General features: G+C 45.1%; 1 protein-coding gene across 4 annotated transcripts in view; it reads left to right on the forward strand.

The window, feature by feature from the left end:
* Positions 1 to 23,429, forward strand: part of GGNBP2 (gametogenetin binding protein 2) — a 389,041-nt gene that overhangs the window by 338,770 nt on the left and 26,842 nt on the right. For all 4 annotated transcript variants that reach the window (XM_069226555.1, XM_069226553.1, XM_069226554.1 and 1 more), the window contains one exon: positions 18,230 to 18,472. In XM_069226555.1, coding sequence (XP_069082656.1) covers positions 18,230 to 18,472 — 243 coding nt within the window. The remainder of the gene's footprint in view (positions 1 to 18,229; positions 18,473 to 23,429) is intronic.

A 23,429-nucleotide genomic window follows, 5' to 3' on the forward strand; every position in this document is an offset into this window, starting at 1 on the left:
ATCAGATGTCTTGTCTTTTGCTTTGTCTCTGGCACAGAGTGGTTGTGCAGTGGCTACAGTCAAGGGCTATTTATCTGCCCTGTCAGCCTTTCTGTGTCTTCCAAACCAACCATCCTTATTTAAATCTCCTTGTTGCAATTACTTCAGCTAGAAGAGAGAGTGAGCTGCAGGCTCTTTCTGTTAAAACCCCATATACATCCTTCTATGTAGATAAGGTGGTGTTGAGGACCAAGGCTGCTTTCTTGCTGAAGGTTGTTTCACCCTTCCATATGGCCCAGACTATTACCCTTTCCTCTTTTTGTCCTCCACCTCATCCTTCGAAAGAGGAAGAAAGACTGCATTGTTTGGACCCGAGAAAAGCGCTGAGCTTCTACGTGGACAGAACAAAGGAGTTTAGGTTGGAGGATCAACTCTTCATCGGGTACGTGGGAAAGAGGAGAGGAAGGGCAGTCCACAATAGAACACTCTCCAGGTGGGTCATTCTTTCCATTAAGCTGTGTTATTCTCTGGCAAAGAAAGAACCCCCTGTTGGAATAAGAGCTCATTCCACCAGAGCTAAGTCGGCCTCTTCGGCCTTGGCTAGGGGTGTTCCTGTGGTTGACATCTGCAAGGCCGCAACTTGGTCATCCCTCCACACTTTTGCAAAACATTATTGCTTAGATTCGGAGGTTAGGCGGGATGGCCATTTTGCACGGTCAGTGCTGCAGGATTTCTTGGTTTGACCATTCAGGCACCCTCCACCGAGTGCGGTACTGCTTTGGGACTCTATTCAGTGAGTGAGGAATCCACAGGTAGTTGTATCCATCAGAAGAACGAGTTACTTACCTTCGGTAACGACTGGTGGATACATTAGCTACCTGTGGATTCCTCACAGTCCCTCCCGCCTCCCCGTTGCCTGTCTGGTCTTACCAAGCTATCCTTGGGTGTGCTTGTAGGAAGTTGGCTCTATGTACTATTTCAAAGTAAGGAATAGCATGCACAGAGTCCAAGGGTTCCCCTTAGAGGTAAGATAGTGGCAAAAAGAGATAATACTAATGCTCTATTTTGTGGTAGTGTGGTCGAGCAGTAGGCTTATCAAAGGAGTAGTGTTAAGCATTTGTTGTACATACACACAGGCAATAAATGAGGAACACACACTCGGAGACAATTCCAAGCCAATAGGTTTTTGTATAGAAAAATATATTTTCTTAGTTTATTTTAAGAACCACAGGTTCAAATTCTACATGTAATATCTCATTTGAAAGGTATTGCAGGTAAGTACTCTAGGAACTTTGAATAATCACAATAGCATGTATACTTTTTACATAAAACACATTTAGCTGTTTTAAAAGACGACAGTGCAATTTTCACAGTTCCTGGGGGAGGTAAAGTAATGTTAGTTCTTTCAGGTAAGTAAACCACCTACGGGGTTAAAATTGGGGTCCAAGGTAGCCCACCGTTTGGGGTTCAGAGCAACCCCAAAGTTACCACACCAGCAGCTCAGGGCCGGTCAGGTGCAGAGGTCAAAGAGGTGCCCAAAACACATAGGCTTCAATGGAGGAAAGGGGGTGCCCCGGTTCCAGTCTGCCAGCAGGTAAGTACCCGCGTCTTCGGAGGGCAGACCAGGGGGGGTTTTGTAGGGCACCGGGGGGGACACAAGTCAGCACAGAAAGTACACCCTCACCAGTGCGGGGGCGGCCGGGTGCAGTGTGCAAACACTCGTCGGGTTTTCAATGGTTTTCAATGAGAGACCAAGGGGTCTCTTCAGCGGTGCAGGCAGGCAAAGGGGGGGCTCCTCGGGGTAGCCACCACCTGGGCAAGGGAGAGGGCCTCCTGGGGGTCACTCCTGCACTGGAGTTCCGATCCTTCAGGTCCTTGGGGCTGCGGGTGCAGGGTCTTTTTCAGGCGTCAGGATTTCAGAGTCAGGCAGTCGCGGTCATGGGGAGCCTCAGGATTCCCTCTGCAGGCGTCGCTGTGGGGGCTCAGGGGGGACAACTTTGGTTACTCACAGTCTCGGAGTCGCCTGGGGGTCCTCCCTGTAGCATTGTTTCTTCACCAGTCGAGTCGGGGTCTCCGGGTGCAGTGTTGCAAGTCTCACGCTTCTTGCGGGGATTGCAGGGGTCTTTAAATCTGCTCCTCTGGATACAAAGTTGCAGTCTTTGTTGAACAGGGCCGCTGTTCTCGGGAGTTTCTTGGTCTCTTGGAAGCAGGGCAGTCCTCTGAGGATTCAGAGGTCGCTGGTCCTGGGGAAAGCGTCGCTGGAGCAGTTTTCTTCTGAAGGCAGGAGACAGGCCGGTAGGACTGGGGCCAAAGTAGTTGGTGTCTTCTTTCTTCTTCTGCAGGGGTTTTTCAGCTCAGCAGTCCTCTTCTGTAAGTTGCAGGAATCTCAATTCTTAGGTTCAGGGAAGCCCTTAAATACTAAATTTAAGGGCGTGTTTAGGTCTGGGGGGTTAGTAGCCAATGGCTACTAGCCCTGAGGGGGGTACACCCTCTTTGTGCCTCCTCCCAAGGGGAGGGGGTCACATTCCTATCCCTATTGGGGGAATCCTCCATCTGCAAGATGGAGGATTTCTAAAAGTTAGTCACTTCAGCTCAGGACACCTTAGGGGCTGTCCTGACTGGCCAGTGACGACTCCTTGTTATTCTCATTATTTCCTCCGGCCTTGCCGCCAAAAGTGGGGCCGTGACCGGAGGGGGCGGGCAACTCCACTAGCTGGAGTGCCCTGTGGTGCTGGAACAAAGGGGGTGAGCCTTTGAGGCTCACCGCCAGGTGTTACAGCTCCTGCCTGGGGGAGGTGTTAGCATCTCCACCCAGTGCAGGCTTTGTTACTGGCCTCAGAGTGACAAAGGCACTCTCCCCATGGGGCCAGCAACATGTCTCGAGCGTGGCAGGCTGCTAGAACCAGTCAGCCTACACAGGTAGTTGGTTAAGGTTTCAGGTGGCACCTCTAAGGTGCCCTCTGGGGTGTATTTTACAATAAAATGTACACTGGCATCAGTGTGCATTTATTGTGCTGAGAAGTTTGATACCAAACTTCCCAGTTTTCAGTGTAGCCATTATGGTGCTGTGGAGTTCGTGTTTGACAAACTCCCAGACCATATACTCTTATGGCTACCCTGCACTTACAATGTCTAAGGTTTGGCTTAGATACTGTAGGGGCACAGTGCTTATGCACTGGTGCCCTCACCTATGGTATAGTGCACCCTGCCTTAGGGCTGTAAGGCCTGCTAGAGGGGTGACTTATCTATACTTGCATAGGCAGTGAAAGGCTGGCATGGCACCCTGAGGGGAAGTGCCATGTCGACTTACTCATTTTGTTCTCACCAGCACACACAAGCTGGCAAGCAGTGTGTCTGTGCTGAGTGAGGGGTCTCCAGGGTGGCATAAGACATGCTGCAGCCCTTAGAGCCCTTCCCTGGCATCAGGGCCCTTGGTACCAGAGGTACCAGTTACAAGGGACTTACCTGGGTGCCAGGGTGTGCCAATTATGGATACAAAAGTACAGGTTAGGGAAAGAACACTGGTGCTGGGGCCTGGTTACAGGCCTCAGCACACTTTCAATTCAAAACATAGCATCAGCAAAGGCAAAAAGTCAGGGGGTAACCATGCCAAGGAGGCATTTCCTTACAGTGATGGATGGAATGTTTGAATTAATTTCCGTCAATGGCAGTCACTCGGGCTGCATCGCAATCCATCGTTTTTGCCTACCATACCGTCTCAGTTTGGACATAGCCATATGCAAATCAACCTTGAACCTGTTCCAGTCAGAACAGCCCAGCTCTAACTGCCAGGCTAGTTCATTCCTGGGGGAACCAAACCCATAGGAGACAGGAGGTCAAACTTGAACCACCGATCACACCAGAGCAGCAACAGGAAGAACAGGAAATGTTCTTCAAAGACCAAGAGCTCAAGCACCAGGGAATATTTTAAGACATTAAAAGTATCGATGACCAGTGGCAAGACCTCTACGCCAACTCACCAAAAAAAGGGAGTCTACTCCCATTCCTTGAGGCCATCACCTCCAGACATCGCCATATATAATTCGGCAGAGGAAAGGGTGGTAAACAAGTATGGAGTCCAACTGTAGAAAGAGAAGGCACAGACCTGCTTTCATCTTGAAACTCCTCACAGGGCAAGACTCAATATCAACTGATGTTGTCCAACATTCTGGATGCGGGAAAAAAGAGGCTTTCAGAGAACTAGCAGGCTGTATCCCAGAGGGTCAAAAAGAATAAACATGCCCCGAGGACCCGCTATACATTTGGAGAAATGCAATGGCATATTCTATCATTGTGGTCATAGCAAGTAGGATAGCCAACACCCCCACATCTAAAAGCCAATCCCTGGCGAAAGAGAGGAAGAGAGCAGAGATGGAGGGATGAAAAGTAGAGAGAGGTGCAGCTATACAGTGGAGGATTACTAACTTCAACTCCTTCCTAAATAGATGCACACACCAACATTGGCGAAGTGGGAGAATTGATGAAACACCTCCCAGAGTATTTCCAAAGGCAGGCAATGGTGCTAGTAGAAAAGAGGAAGACCATCGCCAGCATGTGCCTGAAATCTGCCCTTGGCGCCCCTGGCAGCCTGTAGATAGCTGGTCACAGGCACAAACCAGAGGAGGCATGCCTGGCTACGGGTGTTGGGGTTATGGAGTAAGGAGCATTTAGTATCATCAATGAGCCTTCACTGGAGAACATGTATTTAGCTCATCGGTGAATGACACACTTCAACAGCTTAGAAAGGGCAATGAATTGACCAAGGCCATGGTGCCTTGCGGTTTCAAGGTCACCAACAGAAAGAGACAATCCCCATGAGGAGACCAACTGGAAAAGAAGGCTTCCAGTCACCCTACCACCATGCATTGCTACAGCAGCAATCCACACAGCAGTGACCGCCCCAAGCAGTCCAGCACCAGCCCTTTTGGGGCAGTGTGAGAGGGAGAGGCCAGCTCCTCAACCAAGTGACTGCTCTTACCAACCGCCCCACCATGTAACACCAGTGGGGGCAGAATAGGAGTGGAGGAGAGTCCTGTCAGAAAGTCTATCTTCACCGCCATCCAACATGGTTACTGCATAGAACTTATAAGGTGGCACGAGTCTTCAGACCAAAGAATACTCACTCGGAAAAGGAGCGGTTTTGCCTGCAACACGAGGTGCAGAAACCCCTAGAAAAGGGGACTATAGAGAGAAATTAAAAAAAATCTATCAAGGAAACTACTCTGCATACTTTCTCATCCCAACACTGAACAAGCTCTAAAACTAAAATAGGACCTCTGCTTCTTAAACAAGTTTATGCAGATGCAAACATTTAAAAAGACCACACTGCTGCAGGTCACCTCACAGCTGTGGGAAAATGACTATGTGGCAACCAAAGACCTAAAGGATGCTTTTCTACACATTCCTGTGAACCACAAACAGACGTTACCTAAAGTTCACAGTCAACAAGAACCACTACGAATTCAGAGTATTCCCCTTCGTAATCAAGTCAGCACCCAGAGTGTTAACATGTTTAGCTGCAGTGGTGGCCTACCTAAGAAGGAAAGAGATACATTTCTACCCGTACCTAGATGACTGGCTAATCAACGCAAGCACATACAATACAAAAGGAACATCAGGACAGTCATGGACACCCTTCACAGACTAACATTCACGATCAACCTATGAAAGTTTTCAACAGAGCTGGAGAGTCTTAACATATTCCTGGGAGCAAGAATCAATACTGGAGCCTTCTCTACCCTTGAGGATTCAAGCAATCACAAAACAGGCTTTGCTGCTACTGCAAAGTGTAATCTCTGACAGTGAAAATTGTGGGGAAAATGACGCACATGGCATCCTTGTGCATCCCTCTGATGCCACACGCAAAATTACATATGAGTTCACTTCAAGAGTGGCTAAAAACCAATGGTAACAGGCAAAAGAGTGTGGGGACAATCTGGTGATTGTAATGCAAAAGGTGCTGGAAGAGATGACCTGTTGGAAAGTGGACAACATAACATTAGGCAGGCCATTAAAGCCACCACAGATGCATCCCACATGATCTGGGGAGGAGCGCAAATGTGAGATCTAAAAATCAGAGGAATATGGAAAGCTGAAACGGTCTTCCTGAAGCAGAAAACACAACCACAATGTTCTATCTGAACAAGAAAGGAGAGGCAAGTTTGCTATCAAAACTAGGCCAGGAGATCTGGAAATGGCACACTCAAAGCAGAATACCCTTGATTACAAAAATAAATAAAAATACACCTGCCAGTGGTAGAAACTGAGGGAAGAAGGCAGACAAGCATCCATATCACACAAATGGGACCTACTTGAACAAGTGCTTCAAGAGATGTTCAGGCAGCGGGGTACTCCAGATATTGATTTTCAACTCCATAAAATGTAAAGTATCAAGACTTCAGATTTAGCCTCCTACACCAATGCTTCCAGGGGAATGCCTTGTCGATTAGACTGATCATGGAAATTGCATATGCTTTTTGACCAATTCCTATCATACCTTTAGTGATAAACAAGTGCAATCACAAATGACCCTGATTTTTTTTTTTTTTTTTTTTTTTGTTTAATACATTTTATTTGGGTTTTCAATTGACAAAATAGTTAGGTAATCACAAAACAATGCAGTGATTCTCCCCCGGCGCATCCCCCCCCCCCCCCCCCCCAAAAAGCATACATGTTACAGACACAGTTCCTTAAGGCACATCTTCCCCCTGTTCACTATGGTTCCAGGTAGCTGTGTGTCGCTTTGCCTTCTGTCTTTACCAATCTGTGACATCTCTGCTCCACCATCTGCTTCTTTTCAAGGCCTCCATTTCACTAGATCCCATCCTCCTGCTCTCCCCCCTCCCCCCCTCAGCCTCCAGTATTTTTTTTCCAAATTGTTTGAGGCATCTTTCGTCATAGACCCCCTTTCCTCATGCCCTACACCTGTCCATTCCTCCTGTCCAGGCTTGTAGCATTAGGCATAGAGTGCTGCCCCACTTTTGCTTGATTTCTTTGGCTCCAAGGCTGATGGTTAATCGTTTGTATGAATCCCTCCAGATTCCCAGTAGTTCTAAGGGAGCTTGATTATCAGTACGTAGTGTTCTAGTGTTTGTATCCCTCCCTCCCAATATGTTTGGAGTTAAGGGAATTTCCGTAGTGTGTGAAGGACACAACAGTTCCACATGCATTTGTCAACCCTGGCACTACAGATTTGGTGCAGAAGGACACTGATATAGTAAATTCTATGTAGGGCTTACAATTGGATTAAGCAGAAACTCACCTTTATGGCCACATCTCTTGGGAATTGTAGCACATCCCTCCAGTCGTCGTCATCCAACTCCCCTCTGTCTCTCTTGCAACGTTCTCTTGGCTGTTGTATTTCTCCCTGTCTGATCCTCATCGGTGTGCCATACGTGAGTGAGATAGCCTTCATAGTCGCAAATCCATCTTGTAACCTGCTGTCTAGGAATAACTTCTTTGGTTTCCTCTCCTGGTCGGATCTTTGAATTGTAATGTGTTGTGTATTTAAAGGTTTGTCATTTCAATATCCTATTCGACCTGTAGGTGCTAATAGGGTACAATACTGTATTCATCCCATGCATCATCCAGGGAGGAGATGCCTATAATGTATTTTTTATTTTATTTTTTTATAATACCCTGTTATCTTTGTGCCAGGCTAAGTCTCGTACCCACCGACAGGGGTGTTTTCGCTTTTAGTCTACTCTCGCCCCATTTCTCTATTCAGCTTATGCTAAATGGATTGACTGTTGCCTCCACCCTTCTTCCATAGAGTGCACGTAGGTGGTCTTTTTTTCCCCGGGTTAGCCCGGTCCATTCTAAATGCAGGCTTCTCTAGTGGTGCATGCCCCCATTTGTTTAGGATGCTCACCTGGGCTGCCATGTAATATCTACAAATGTTTGGTAGCGCTGTGCCCATGTCATAGTTTTGGAGGGTGGACACTGTAATCAGTGGTAGACCATCCAGCAGTTTTTGGGAGTGCAGACATTTTAAATAGAGCCACACATAATAGAAAGTGGTAGTGCCTGTCAGTGATTTATGTCCTTCTCCGGTTCATAGAGCTGCAGGGCCAGATTGTCTCCATAGTGCGTCCTCTAATCTTGTGATATTCATATTTCCAAATACTTATAAAGTTTTTGTAGCATCCTGGAGTGGCATGGGTAGGTTTTTGTTTATTGTCCAGTTCCCTGTCAGAGATCAGAGACTTTTCCCAGTTTATCCCTAATCTTACAAGGGATGCTTCTGGTTCCACCTAATGTCATACAGAGGGATGTGTTCTTCCCATGAATCCGCCCCATTGCCAGACCTATGTCTGGATATCAGCCCATATCTATCCGCCAGGGAGTCTATCACCAGTGCAAATAGCATCTGTGATAGTGGGCACCCCTGCCTCATAGCTCTTTTGTTGAGGAATTCCCTGGAGAGGACCCCTTTTACTTTAATTCATGCTCTGGGGTTTGTATAGGGGAGTTTGGACCATATAACATTTTTTTTTTAGGTCCAAACGCTATTTTTTTTCCCATAACTGCAAATAAGAAGGCCCTCTTAATGGAGTTGAATACCTTATTCACATCTAGCTATACCACTGGCAGTGGCGCCTTATCCCCTCTCTAGCGGTATTGTTATCTTAGAGGCGCTGAAGGTTTAATTTGGTAGATCTTTGGGGTACAAAACTGTTCCTGTCTGGGTGCACTAAATCCGAGATCACACCCTGAAGGCTATTTGCCATTAGTTTGGCTTACACTTTAGTGTCTGCATTGAGTAGTGACATTTGCTGGTACAGTCCATCTGTCTACCTTTGGGATTAGTATGAGCATAGCAGTCATTGCATAGGTTCTTGTGGAGTTCTCCCCTGCTATATGCCTCAGCATACATTTCATGTAGTGGTATAGTTCTTCAATATTGAATCTTTCATAGATTCACATGTTTGAATCTCCCCCATCATCATGGTGGGAGCCTCTGGTATTTACTATGCAAATACATTACAAAACACAGAGAAAGTAATTGACATTGTTAACTGTTTGACATTGTTTAAATAGACCCAAACTTCAGCCAGTCATAGACTAGACCCTGAAGCACTCTTCCCTACACGGCTACCATACCTCAGATTTCTAATTGCACATTGTGTGTGAGTCTCCCTGAGGTCTGCTCACTTTTGTTTCCAGTTTTGTAAGGAAAGCTTTGGACTGCTTCTCCTCTAACCATGTCAGAAGGCTCCAAGGGAAGACTATTAAGAACATAAAAGTTTTGTGGAAAACCTAGGCTTTTTTCCAGAGGAACCTCATAACCTCATGCATTGCCTATATCCAGAGCATGCGCCTAAAGAATCCAAGTATTGCAGAACCTTTTCTGCCAAAGCGCTCAGACAGGGAAGCCAGACTGTTATGGCTCCAAAAGCAATAGTCCAGATCGGAATCTGGCTCTGAGAAGGCTGAGGGTCCAAGGTGGTCTCCACCTGAGGGCAAGCGCAAAAATCAGGGCTCAGACATGAAGGACTCAGAGATCAAAGTCTAATGAAAAACTCTCTGGATCTGGTATATTCTACTAAGGAGTCCTCCTCAGTTTCTACTCACAAGGCCTTCCACCCCTTCTCCTGTGCCATTCACTCCACAGGAACAATCATCATCGATGAAAATCAGATCATTGACTGACCCATCGATGGCAGCGGCGTCGATGAGGCGAGCATCAAAAGGTACGTTCCTGGTCATTTCCAGTGATGATACTGATGATCACTCCAACTAGGTCGACGACAATGGCACCCCTGACGACAACTTCGTCGACTATGGCAATCCAGTCAGCAACAGCTTTTAAATCTCCATCGTCGCAGCTGTTGTCGGTAGCTGTTTCCTTAAGAAAACTTTCTGTTCATTTACAGCATCAGTGCCAAGACAGGAAAAAGCTAAACTTTCTTCAAAGCAGTTATCTCTGCATCTCAAACTGGACTTGACATCCCTAAATAACATCTCTCCATTGCTTTATGCGCCTCTGCTGGATATAAAATAATCAATCAGGAGATTAAGGACACTTTGGTCCAACGTATAGTCCTTCACAACTAAAAGTAAAGTACCAGGATACGGATGAGGGAGGTGATTATCCCACAAGGGATACTTCTACTTCTCTTGAAGGAGAGTATTCTTTCTTGTCACGTTGACGCGCTGTCTCTCCACGGTATGACTCTTTTCAGGGAACAATATCTTGTTGAGGAGTCCTATGTAGAGCATCAAGGATCAGGGCAGGATATTATTTCAATGCCCAGCTCTTTAGTCACGGACTTGAAACACATGATTAAAGACTATTACAGACATTTCCTGGTAGCAAAGGTGCTAGCTTCTACAATTACAACCCGTTCAGAAGCTCTAGCCATGGCTGCTTTTCCTAAAAGCCCAATGCCTGTTCATCAACAGGAAGGCCGAACGGTGTTACCTTCCATCACAATCAGGGATGATTACATCAACAGTAACCTGAATGAGCGACCGGAGGAAGGAGAGCTACTTGGGGACCATACTACATCGGGTCAGGAATGGGATGATTATATTGGCCCTTCATCACCTTCTCCTTCGCCAGCAAGTTCTCCTCCTGAGGACATAGGCGGCTTTTGTGATTTGCTGGAGCGTGCTTCTAAGATGTTTGACCTGCCTCTCTCAGCAAAACAGATGTAATATTTCCTCTATAATTTTAAGGACTCAGCTAGAAGTCTGTTAGACCAATCCCAATTATTAATTGAATTTGGGAAGAAGGTTTTAAGCTTATGAGAACCCCAGCACCGGTCACTGTAGTCATTCCCCAGCTAGACAAGAAGTATAAGGCACCAGACACTTCCGCAACCTGACTGATACTACATCCTCGTTCGGATTCAATGGTGATGCAAGCGGCACAGCAATGCTCCAGGAATCCTTCGATAAGATGCTGTGCGCCACCAGATACGGAGGGCAGGAGGCTCGATAATATTTTGCAGCAATGGCTGGTACTTCCATAAGAGCTTCTGATGCACTGGCTATCCTAGGTCGCTTTGACAGTCAGATGTGGTCCGACCTAGCGCTGTTGTGGATTTCCTTCCGGAAGGCAAGAAGGAGGCTAGAGAGATTCTGCAATAAGGTGCCAAACATCCTCTCATATGATAGACACAGCCATGGACATTACCTCCACCGCATCTAGACAGATGGCAGATGCTGCACTACTGTACCGGCAGGGTAGGCTAAAAGCCACCTCCTTCTGCCCTAAGGTTTAGGCTAAAATCCTCGACATGCCCTTCGATGGAGAGAAATTATTCGGTAAGGATGTGGATAAAGCTCTTCCGGCCATCAAGGCTGATACTGATAAGACACGTTCATTTGGGACGTTGCAACAGATGCGTTTTCAGTCATTTTGTGGAGAAAGAGGGCAATTCTCACAGCTTCCCTTTTACTGATCTCACTGATTTCAACCACATTTCAAACAGGGCTATCATTCATAGTACATTGAGCAACAGTTGTACAGAAATATCTCCACAAAGCAACCAGCGCAAAGAAGTCCTCTGGGTGGGGGAAAAGACTGAGGACTTTTCAAGAAGACAGTGATGTTTTCTCAGGCACCAGTCACCTCGCTAACCCAACATCAACCATTGTCCCACTATCTCGCCACTTTTTACAATCATTGGAAGAGCATCTCTTCAGACAACTGGGTGTTAGACGTAATCCATCATGGTCACACCCTGGAATTTATTACTCTTGTGAGGTAGCAGATAGAGCTGCTACTCTCAAAGGGAGGCTATTGAAGTTCTTTCTCAACACCAAGGCAAAGGTTTCTATTCAAACTTCTTCCTCATGCAGAAAATGTCTGGGAAATGGAGGCAGGTTGTGGATCTCCGGCAGCTAAACAAGTATATTAAAAAAACAGCCTTTCTGGATGCTGTCCCTGCAATAGATTCTGTTGCTGTTCAACAGAGGCTTCATGCCATCTGTAAGGAAATGCCTCCTTGGCATGGTTACCCCCTGACTTTTTGCCTTTGCTGATGCTATGTTTTGAATTGAAAGTGTGCTGAGGCCTGCTAACCAGGCCCCAGCACCAGTGTTCTTTCCCTAACCTGTACTTTTGATTCCACAATTGGCACACCCTGGCATCCAGATAAGTCCCTTGTAACTGGCACCTCTGGTACCAAGGGCCCTGATGCCAGGGAAGGTCTCTAAGGGCTGCAGCATGTCTTATGCCACCCTGGAGACCCCTCACTCAGCACAGACACACTGCTTGCCAGCTTGTGTGTGCTAGTGAGAACAAAACGAGTAAGTCGACATTGCACTCCCCTCAGGGTGCCATGCCAGCCTCTCACTGCCTATGCAGGTATAGATAAGTCACCCCTCTAGTAGGCCTTACAGCCCTAAGGCAGGGTGCACTATACCATAGGTGAGGGCACCAGTGCATGAGCACTGTGCCCCTACAGTGTCTAAGCAATACCTTAGACATTGTAAGTGCAGGGTAGCCATAAGAGTATATGGTCTGGGAGTCTGTTTTACACAAACTCCACAGCACCATAATGGCTACACTGAAAACTGGGAAGTTTGGTATCAAACTTCTCAGCACAAAAATGCACACTGATGCCAGTGTACATTTTATTGTAAAATACACCACAGAGGGCACCTTAGAGGTGCCCCCTGAACCTTAACCGACTATCTGTGTAGGCTGACTGGTTCCAGCAGCCTGCCACACTAGAGACATGTTGCTGGCCCCATGGGGAGAGTGCCTTTGTCACTCTGAGGCCAGTAACAAAGCCTGCACTGGGTGGAGATGCTAACACCTCCCCCAGGCAGGAGCTGTAACACCTGGCGGTGAGCCTCAAAGGCTCACCCCTTTGTCACAGCACCACAGGACACTCCAGCTTAGTGGAGTTGCCCGCCCCCTCCGGCCACGGCCCCCACTTTTGGCGGCAAGGCTGGAGGAAACAAAGAAAGCAGCAAGGAGGAGTCACTGGCCAGTCAGGACAGCCCCTAAGGTGTCCTGAGCTGAAGTGACTCTAACTTTTAGAAATCCTCCATCTTGCAGATGGAGGATTCCCCCAATAGGATTAGGGGTGTGACCCCCTCCCCTTGGGAGGAGGCACAAAGAGGGTGTACTCACCCTCAGGGCTAGTAGCCATTGGCTACTAACCCCCCAGACCTAAACACGCCCTTAAATTTAGTATTTAAGGGCTTCCCTGAACCTAAGAATTTAGATTCCTGCAACTAACAAGAAGAAGGACTGCTGAGCTGAAAAACCCCTGCAGAGGAAGAACAGAAGACACCAACTGCCTTGGCCCCAGACTTACCGGCCTGTCTCCTGCCTTCCAAAGAAACCTGCTCCAGCTACGCTTTCCAAGGGACCAGCGACCTCTGAATCCTCTGAGGACTGCCCTGCTTCGAAAAAGACAAACTCCCGAGGACAGCGGCACTGCTCCAAAAGAACTGCAACTCTGTTACAAGGAGCAGATTTAAAGACCCCTGCAACTCCCCGCAAGAAGCGTGAGACTTGCAACACTGCACCCGGCGACCCCGACTCGACTGGTGGAGAACAACCAACTCAGGGAGGACCCTCCGGCGACTCTACGACTGTGAGTAACCAAAGTTGTCCCCCCTGAGCCCCCACAGCGACGCCTGCAGAGGGAATCCCCAGGCTTCCCCTGACCGCGACTGTCTGAACTCCATTTCCCGACGGCTGGAAAAGACCCTGCACCCGCAGCCCCCAGCCCCTAAAGAAACAGAACTTCTGTGCAGGAGTGACCCCCAGGAGGCCCTCTCCCTTGCCCAGGTGGTGGCTACCCCGAGGAGCCCCCCCCTTGCCTGCCTGCGACGCTGAGGAGATCCCTTGATCTCTCATTGACTTCCATTGAAAACCCGACGCGTGTTTGCACACTGCACCCGGCCGCCCCCGCGCTGCTGAGGGTGCACTTTCTGTGCTGACTTGTGTCCCCCCCCGGTGCCCTACAAAACCCCCCTGGTCTGCCCTCCGAAGACACGGGTACTTACCTGCTGGCAGACTGGAACCGGGGCACCCCCTTCTCTCCATTGAAGCCTATGTGTTTTGGGCACCTCTTTGACCTTTGCACCTGACCGGCCCTGAGCTGCTGGTGTGATAACTTTGGGGTTGCTCTGAACCCCCAACGGTGGGCTACCTTGGACCAAAAACTGAAACCTGTAAGTGACTTACTTACCTGTTGAAACTAACAATAACTTACCTCCCCCAGGAACTGTGAAAATTGCACTGTGTCCACTTTTAAAACAGCTTATTGTGTTTTATGTAAAAAGTTTACATGCTAAAGTAATGATTCAAAGTTCCTAGAGTACTTACCTGAAATACCTTTCAGATGAGATATTACATGTAAAATTTGAACCTGTGGTTCTTAAAATAAACTAAGAAAAGATATTTTTCTATAACAAAACCTATTGGCTGGATTTGTCTCTGAGTGTGTGTACCTCATTTATTGTCTATGTGTATGTACAACAAATGCTTAACACTACTCCTTGGATAAGCCTACTGCTCGACCACTCTACCACAAAATAGAGCATTAGTATTATCTCTTTTTACCACTATTTTACCTCTAAGGGGAACCCTTGGACTCTGTGCATGCTATTCCCTACTTTGAAATAACACATACAGAGCCAACTTCCTACACCATCTCTATCTGTTGGACACATTTTCACATTCCCATCCATGTGAAACATTAGCGGTTCTTGAGGTGGCAGGGTGCCAATGTCAGTTCAAAGTAATTCCCTTCGGCTTGCGTTCAGCTCCCAGGGTCTTGATAAAGTGTATGGCGCTGGTGGTCACCAGGTTTTCCCCCTACTTGGACAACTGGTTGGGAAAGGGGTCAACCAATCCTGTCTGTGTGAAAACCCATGATGGCCTGTCAACAGCTGTTCAAGTTGTTAGGACTGAGGTTGAATGCAGAGATATTGTCCCTTATTTCGTCCCAATCGCTGATATTCGTAAGTGCCATTCTGGACACAATTGCAAAAGTGTATCCCACAGCAGAGTGTTCTGAAGATAATGGAGCCCTCTGTTTCACTTTCAGAAAGAAAGCCCACTTCTGTACGAAAGTTCAAATCCATGTTGGGGATGGCATCTTCATGCATCCTGTTGATACCAAATTGCCATCTCCCCATAAGACCACTGCAGGAGCAACTAGATGTGCAGTGGGTACAGACTCATGGGTCATTCGAAGACATGATAGACGTAACCCCTACAATGAAACAGACCCTATCATGATGGGAAAGTAAAAGAACATCATGCCTGGTCTCACATTCAAGATGGAACAACCATGTTTCATAGTGACAACAGACTTCTCCCTCGGGTTGAGTAGTGCATCTTAAGGAACTAGAAATTCACGGAAAAGGGTGGCTCCAGGAATTTCAGATGCACATCAGTCTGCTGGAACTGAAAGTGGTGTTCCTGGGCCTGCAAGCATTTCTGCCCAGGATGTGCAATTCCTCTATTTTGGTGACTGACAACACCATTGCCATGTTCGGTCTCACTGGATTGGGGGTGGGTAACAAGATCGAATCATCTTTCCTTGCAAGCCCAGCAGATTTAGAAGTGGTTATTGGTTCACGGCGTTTCTCTACAAAAAGAGCACGTCCCTGGCTTAGAGAAGGATTGGGCAGACTCGCTAAGCATGACAACGAGTTTATGCCATGAATGGGAACTGAATCATCATCATCAGCTGTCTCAAATCCCCATCACATGGGATACCCTAAATCTAGACCTCTGCGACTCAACAGGAAATGCAAAATCTTTGCAAGCAGATGGGATTGTGGGGGGATGCGTTTCACATACTTGGAAAGGAATGTTCACTTATGCCTTCCCTCCTTTCTCTTAATTTTCCAGATAGATACACAAGGTGAAGTCAGAACAATGCTGTTGCATTCTCATAGCACCTGCATGCTCGAGACAGTATTGTTACACAGAACTCCTCCTCCTCTCGGTGTGTCCTTCCGTCCAGTTTCAGCCGATAGAGAACCTGATCTCTATGAGCAACGGTTAAGTGCTGCACCCTCAAATGAGTTCTCTCAATTTGTCGGCATGGCACCTCATGACAATCAATTCGGTTCTCTGAATATGCAAAGCTGTAGCAAAACAGTCACGAGCTGGTTCAACTAATAAATCTTATACAACAAAGTGAAAAAGATGTTGCTGTTGGTGTATCAGGAATAAAAGGCATCCTTTTAGCTCTTCTCCAGAACAGCTACTACCATGTCTTCTTTACCTAGCCAAGTCAAGTTTGGCCTATTATTCAATAAAGGTGGATTTTGCAGCAATTTCCACATTCAGAACACAAACAGGAGAAACGTTCCTGTGGTCCACTAGACTTGTCAAAGAATTAATGAATGGCTTGTTTAGAGCCTTCTCACCAGAAAGACCTCTAGCAATACAGTTCTGCCAGCTCAATGCTGTTCTTTCCCAACTTAATAGCGCACCGTTTAAATCCGCTTTATGGATTGGTTCAAAGTATGTATCCTGGAAGACTGCACTCTTATTGGCCCTTACATGAACCAGAAGAGACAGTTAAATGAAGGCTTTCTTACAGTCAGAACCTTTTCTACAGATCAGAGAGGATAAAGTATTAAGTACTCATGTAACAGGGTCGATGGCCAAGGTGGTAACAAAACTGCCCCAAGGAGGGACAAACGTAAAGCATTTACTAACAAAGGATTTTTGAAAGGCAAGTCCATCAACGTGTGATAGTGATGGGCGTGGTTAAAAGCCCACAGATAGATCACAACAGGCCAAGAGCACTTGTGCTCTTGACCTAAAAACGACTACATCCACTGCTTTGTTTGCAGGAGTATCACTTCCAGACATTTACAAAAGGCAACATGGTCAAATGTACATATGTTTACCAAGCATTGTTTGGATTCAGCATGAAAAGCTGATGCTGCTGTTGGATAGGCAGTCTTAAGTCACCTCTCTTAATTAAGATAAAATTCGTTTTTTCCCTTGTTTTTCTTTCCTGTATATTTACAAGGATGTATGGTTATTGCTTCTGTCACCACTGTGTCATCTATTGAGTCTATTGGTTACAGTGGTTCATGTCGTACATCATTTGCCCTTCTTTGGAGAGTTTTCGCCTAACCCTCCTCCTTTCTAATGCTTCTTAACTGCTAGCTACTCTGATTCTATGAAAGGTTCAATATTGAAAAAAAAAAGTTATTTACCTATACACTCCGTGTAGGACGTTGGCTCTGTATGCACTATTTCAAAGTAAGGAATAGTATGCACAGAGTCCAAGGGTTCCCCTTAGAGGTTAGATAGTGGCAAAAAGATAATAATAATGCTCTATTTTGTGGTAGTGTGGTCGAGCAGTAGGCTTATCAAAGGAGTAGTGTTAAGCATTTGTTGTACACACACAGGCAATAAATGAGGAACACACACTCAGAGACGATTCCAGGCCAGTAGGTTTTTGTATAGAAAAATATATTTTCTTAGTTTATTTTAAGAACCACAGGTTCAAATTTTACATGTAATACTTCAAATGAAAGGTATTGCAGGTAAGTACTTTAGGAACTTTGAATAATCACAATAGCATATATACTTTTCAAATAAATCACATATAGCTATTTTAAAACTAGACACTTTTGCTCTTTTAACAACCTGCACTATGAGATCCAAGTCATGGCCTATAAAGAACTCCACCATGCCGTAGTAATTTACATCTGTAATCAATGTTCTCCTAAAAATAGCACAATTCTTAAGGCTTACAATTACTGTCAAAGGTAAGACTGAAAGTATAGTTAAAGCAGGACTTCCCTGATTGTAAATCTTCCCTAAAAACGGAAAATGGCAACTTGAGTTGACTGCTATCTTTACAGTTATGAGAAGCATTCTAAGCCCAGTTGAGTTTGGTGAAGGGAAACCCACTGTGGAGACCAACATTTTGGGGGGGTATTGCTTTTCCTGATCCAATGTAAAAACTATTAAATGTTGTTAAAGTATATTTATTTCTTTGCTTATGTAGGCTCTGTAGACTTTCGACTCTGCTGGATGAAATATAAAACACATTTAACGTTCTAACAATTGTTTGTTTGTTACGTAAACCTGTGCACCTCAAAGAAGATCGAAATGAACCACATGTCCTTTGATGATGATAAACTTCTACACTTTCTGGTGTGCAAGGGTACCTGTGTTGCTAGCAAAGAAGTGACATAGAGAAGATGTATTTTTGTTTTGAGTTTTGATTCATCTTCAAGACTTACAGAATGTTTTTAATTACTGAAAACATTTCCTGTCTTATTTCCATATTTTCAGAATCCAAAGCAAGGAGGTTGCCTGGGAGATCCTAATAATCGAGAGACCTCAGGAAACATGCACACAGAGTGTCACCTTGACAAGACCAAAGATGGAAATGTTGGAAGCTGTTGTACCCAGTCGGATAATAATGGGCAACCTTGGTTCAGTCACAGAGGCGATGTATTACAATGTCTACCACCTACAGAAACTCCTCCTTCGCTAGAAGTGACAAAGGGTGCTAAGTCATTAAAGGAACTACTAGTGAGTGATCTATTATCAGTACTGTCATGAATGATTCTGAAATGAATACATTTGTTGTGATGTCACTTCTCCAAACTCAAAACATTATGATTACACTCCAGGTCAGACCTTGTTTTAGAATTATAATAGTGTGCTTTTGAGATGCCACAAATTGAAATCTAATTATACAGTTCTAGGAACCGACTGACAAGAGGCATACCTGCATTTACTTAACCAGGAAAGACGTACATATGGAAACCTAGCAACAAAATAGATTTCTGCAATGTAAATCTATTGGGGAATGTTAGAAGGTGCACTTATATTGAGGACATTTGACAAACTCCCCCGTGTGCTGCTTCATATGAGGGTAATACCCATTTTTTTTTTAGGTGTAAACGTAGATTCACATGGTGGGTCCAGTAACTTTTCTTCTTTTATTTTTACTTGAGCATCAACGAAGTCATTCCACCTCCAATGACACTGACTGTAACCACATAATACCTCAGAATGTCGTTGCTATCATAAAATTCTTTGTTCGTCTGTTGGGTTTGAAAGCAGCGTTCAGAGCTCTATGTCAACGGTCATTGAAAGCAGTGGTGCATAATGGTAGCAAACTTCGGAGCAGATCAGTGTATAGGCAATCAACCACAAAGCGCAAAGACGCCAAAAAAGTAGGAAACAGTTTTTCCTGATTTGACTTCAACCATAAGCAGTCGTAGATATATTGACTGTTTTCGTCAATCCAGTTCTCTCTTCTGAGGTTTCCTTACAAGATTAATGAAAATGTTTTGTTTAAATTTCATCCACCATGAGCACAGAAAGGTAAACACAGTCTGCTATTATTCCTCCCAAAAGACCATAAATCAGAAGGACACTTACTCTTGAAAAATATAGCATTATCTAATGAAGAAGAGATTGGAGTCATACAGAAGGCATAAGAGGCTAAGGCGGAACAGCATGAGTCTGATTTAGAGGGCACTGCATTAGTAGACCTAGGAATCAAACACTAAATGTTAGAGATTCCAGGATATATTTTAGCAACACCAAGAAAAAATTAGCTGCATTGTGCCTGTGTGAAGGTGCTTCTCAGCTGCAACAAACATGAAGTTAAAAACAACCATAATATTGAAAATGCAGCCAAAATCAAGGTGCAGATGTTAAAAACCCAGTGCCACCTGCATGGGCAAACCTTTACACTTTGTCCTAACCTCAAAATGGAATCAGGATCAGAGGAATCAAAAAGAGAAGGAGCCCATGAGCAGGAGACATACACGTAACCCACCTTAAAAAATAAATAAAAAAATTTTTTTAAAAAAAGGTTTTGACATCTAGCTAAGGGACAACACCATTGACAGTGAAAAGACAAAGTGATTCCTCAAGACTGAAATGTCAGCACTGAAGCAGAAGGAAAAAGGGTTTGACGAGGCTCTACTTTTACTTTCCACCTTGGACGGAATATTAAAGACCCAGGCAAGAGACATATGCAGATCAATGTGAGGAACTAATACCAGCAACTCCAGAATCTTAGGAGAAGTTGCAGGAGGAAGGTTTTTGCAGAGGAAACACAGGTTCCAGTAGATGAGGACACATGAAGTGTATAAATGGGAGTGTGGGGAGGCTGCTAAATTAGAAAAGATTCCTGGCCCTTACCCCCAGGTGAAATGTTAGTACCACACTTTCATAAAAAAAGAACCTCAGACACCTTTGGAGTGCACTTAGAGGGAGAACAGATTGAATCATGTACCTGCGAGAAACTATACTGCCAACCAAGGATAAACCATTTCTGTTCAGTTCAGCCCAGTATTCTTCATTGGTGCAAGTGTGGAGGCATTTAAAGAATCAGCTTCTTCAAATGTACTAACCTCAAGGGTAAAGAAGACCTCACCTCCGGACCTTTTATTTATAAGAACAAACATGTTTGCCGATTCAGCAGTAGTAACAGCTGCTTTAAAAGAGCAAATGCACCATCTTCCTCAGGAAAACCAATTTGCAAGACAACGAAAGGCTGTACATGGCTGCAGAAAGATGGGAAGAACAGCAGCAACACATTAAATGCTGGTTTTCACCAACTGCTTAGCAGAAATGGTCACCAAAATGGGTGGAAATTGAGGCATTCATGCAGTAGTTGCTAGAGGAATACAGAAAAATGTTACAAAATGCCAGTGAAACTCTAAATACTACATAGAATACATGCCTTAATTCATCCTTGAAACCAGCAGGTAAATGTGCACCGGCAGGGCTTACAGAAGGCACACAAACAGTTCAGAATTTCAGAATTCAAGCCGGAGGCAGAGGCCAGCATAGTCCATTTGCCTTTCACTGGAAAGAATCTGCTTGGCACAATGGTGGATGAGTCATTAGAGATTAAAAAGGGCAGTGGCACTATAGAAGCAGTGGGAACCCTACAGCCACGGGAATCCTCCAGAAGGTGCTGCCCCAGTTAACAGAAGGGATCTAGGATGTCCACCTTTCAATCAATTACAGTTTCAGTATAATGTCTACTGACTTCAGAGTGTCAGTGCCATTCACAAGGGAGCCAGTCTTTTCTGCCTAGAGCTGGAGGAAAAGGCAGTGCTCCATATGGCTTCGGCCAGTCAGCCAAATTAGTTGTACCGAAACACCCCTAACGCAACACCTTTATGGGCACACTGGAGAGATTTCTAGAATAGTAGAAGATAAGATCTGATAAGTGGTTACTAAATATCATACAACACAGGTGATATAGAATTGAAAATGAAACCTCCCAAAGTTCTGTCAAACAAGCAAACGTTTAACATAAACCACCTTGAACATTTGGAATCAGAAGTCTGAGAACTCCAAAAAACAAAAACAAAAGAATGCCATAGAGAGATTTCTAAAAGAGTAAAACCAAGCAGTTCTCTACATTTATCTCCTGAACAAGAATTTACTCGAAGGCAGGCAGGAATAAAGCTGCAGACAGTGACGACCGACTTCGACTTTCAGGAGAAGCAGGATGGGCCACACACCTTGAAAAGGAGGTGGATTAGTTGATTGCGGACAGATTTTCCAAATTACAACCTGGAATCGCACACACAGATAGAGATGAGAAAAGCACATTGCAAAGAGAAGGACATCCTGCACCGTCATGAGGATGTGGAAGCAGAAGAGACTGGGGCCGCTGAGGAGGCAGAGGTGGTCACGGAGACTTGGTGTAAAGACTGGTGGACACCACCAGTCGAGACTCAGCAGCTTGCCACAACTCTTGAGTTGTGGCTAGTGCAGTGAGTGGTGGGATTGGAGGGGGAGAGCTAAAAACCATCTTGTAACAATGAAGGGGATAACAGAGGGAAGCCCAGAAGCTCAAAGAATAACAAGTTTGTGAGTTTTGTTGTTTCTTTTACAATGTTTTTGCCAACTCCACCCTTATTCCTCACTGGTGATTGTGCACTCTCCTCTCCTCTCCAGGGTCCAGAGTCACAACAGTTAGTACATCCCACTGCCAAGGAGGTAGAGCGAAAGGGACACTCACTGGGAGACACGGGTTTTGTGGTGACAGTAAGAGTAAAATCCAGAAACATCTTACCACATTTTACGTACTCCTATGTTTGAGGATGCTGGCAGAGACATCCACCTCAGGACACTGTAAAAGAAGAGAAGAGAGAAACCTTTATTACACCTGTCATGTGTTTAGAGGGACCACATCAAGTCCCTAGGACCCTTCTATATGAACCAGACTTTGCCTGTATGTTTTTGTTTTCTCCTTTTCTCTTGGTCAATAAATAGTACAAATTTGAATATTAATCAAGCCTCCTAAACCATATTTCCACACTTCCCTCCCACAGGCCTGATGTACAAAGCCATTTTGTTACTGCTGCAAACCTTGCCATATGTAAAATCACATATTTTGCGACTGCGAAATGGCTTTGTGTGAAACTATTTTGTTATAGAAAAATACTCCAGACTCAAAAAGCTTTTACCTACCCACACTAAATTATAATTAGGATGGGGGAATGTTCCTTCCCTATTGGCTGTAACAGTGGTTTGTGACCACAACTTAGGTTACAGGGAAATCAAAGGAGCTGGTATGTGATTTACATAGGAGAAGGTGGTCCATTTCCTGTTTTGTTCATCATATGGGCACTCTCTGGGAAGTAGGCAGTGGTCCAGGGTCTTTAAGGGAACCCAGGCCGCAAAAAAAAAAAAAAAAAAAATACATCTCATCTGGGAATGCAAACTCGAAAAAAATGGTTATCTGCTATTTCTTTCAGGCCACCATTCCTGTTGGGTCTTTCCTGTTCTGTGCCCTGTCCCCCCAGTGCCTAGCCCTTTTTGGGCTATTTGGGGTAGTTCTGCAGAAGAAAGCAGCATGCTTTTTCCTGAAAATGGCATCAACAAAGGGTTTGTGGTGCTAAAATCACCATCTTCCCAGCTTTCAGGAACAGAAAGACTTGAATCAGAGAACCAAATCTTTCAACACAGTTTTGGAATTTTACCGGGACATACCCTCTTTTTACATATATTTTGTACTTTTCTGCTCCTTCCAGTTAGTGACAGAAATGGGTGTGGATCTCGGACAGCTAAACATTTCTGAAAAGTAGTCAACATTCTGAATTCAGCAAGGGGTCATTGGTGTAGATCCTTCAAGGTTTTTCTATAGAAAGTGACAGTTGGAAAAAAAAAAAAAAACAGCCATTTAAGGAAGAACCCAAGGTACCCAGAGCCAATAAATTAGCTGCACTTTGCAATGGGTTTTCATTCTTACCGGGTATACAGTAATTAATTTGGTAAAATAAGAGAGAAAAATATGTATCAAGGAAACCTATACATTTCTGAAATGGGCACACGATCTGGAGTTTGGAAGCAGTGGTTAATTGCACATCTCTGAATTTGGGGGTCCCCATACCAGCATGTGTATTACCGGGCATTTCTCAAAATGACTTCTCTCTTACACACTGTCTTACATATTGAAGGTGAAAATGGATAGAAGGACAATTGGTAATAACACTTGTACTGGTAT

Source organism: Pleurodeles waltl, chromosome 3_2, assembly GCF_031143425.1.
Source record: "Pleurodeles waltl isolate 20211129_DDA chromosome 3_2, aPleWal1.hap1.20221129, whole genome shotgun sequence".
Lineage (NCBI taxonomy): Eukaryota > Metazoa > Chordata > Amphibia > Caudata > Salamandridae > Pleurodeles > Pleurodeles waltl.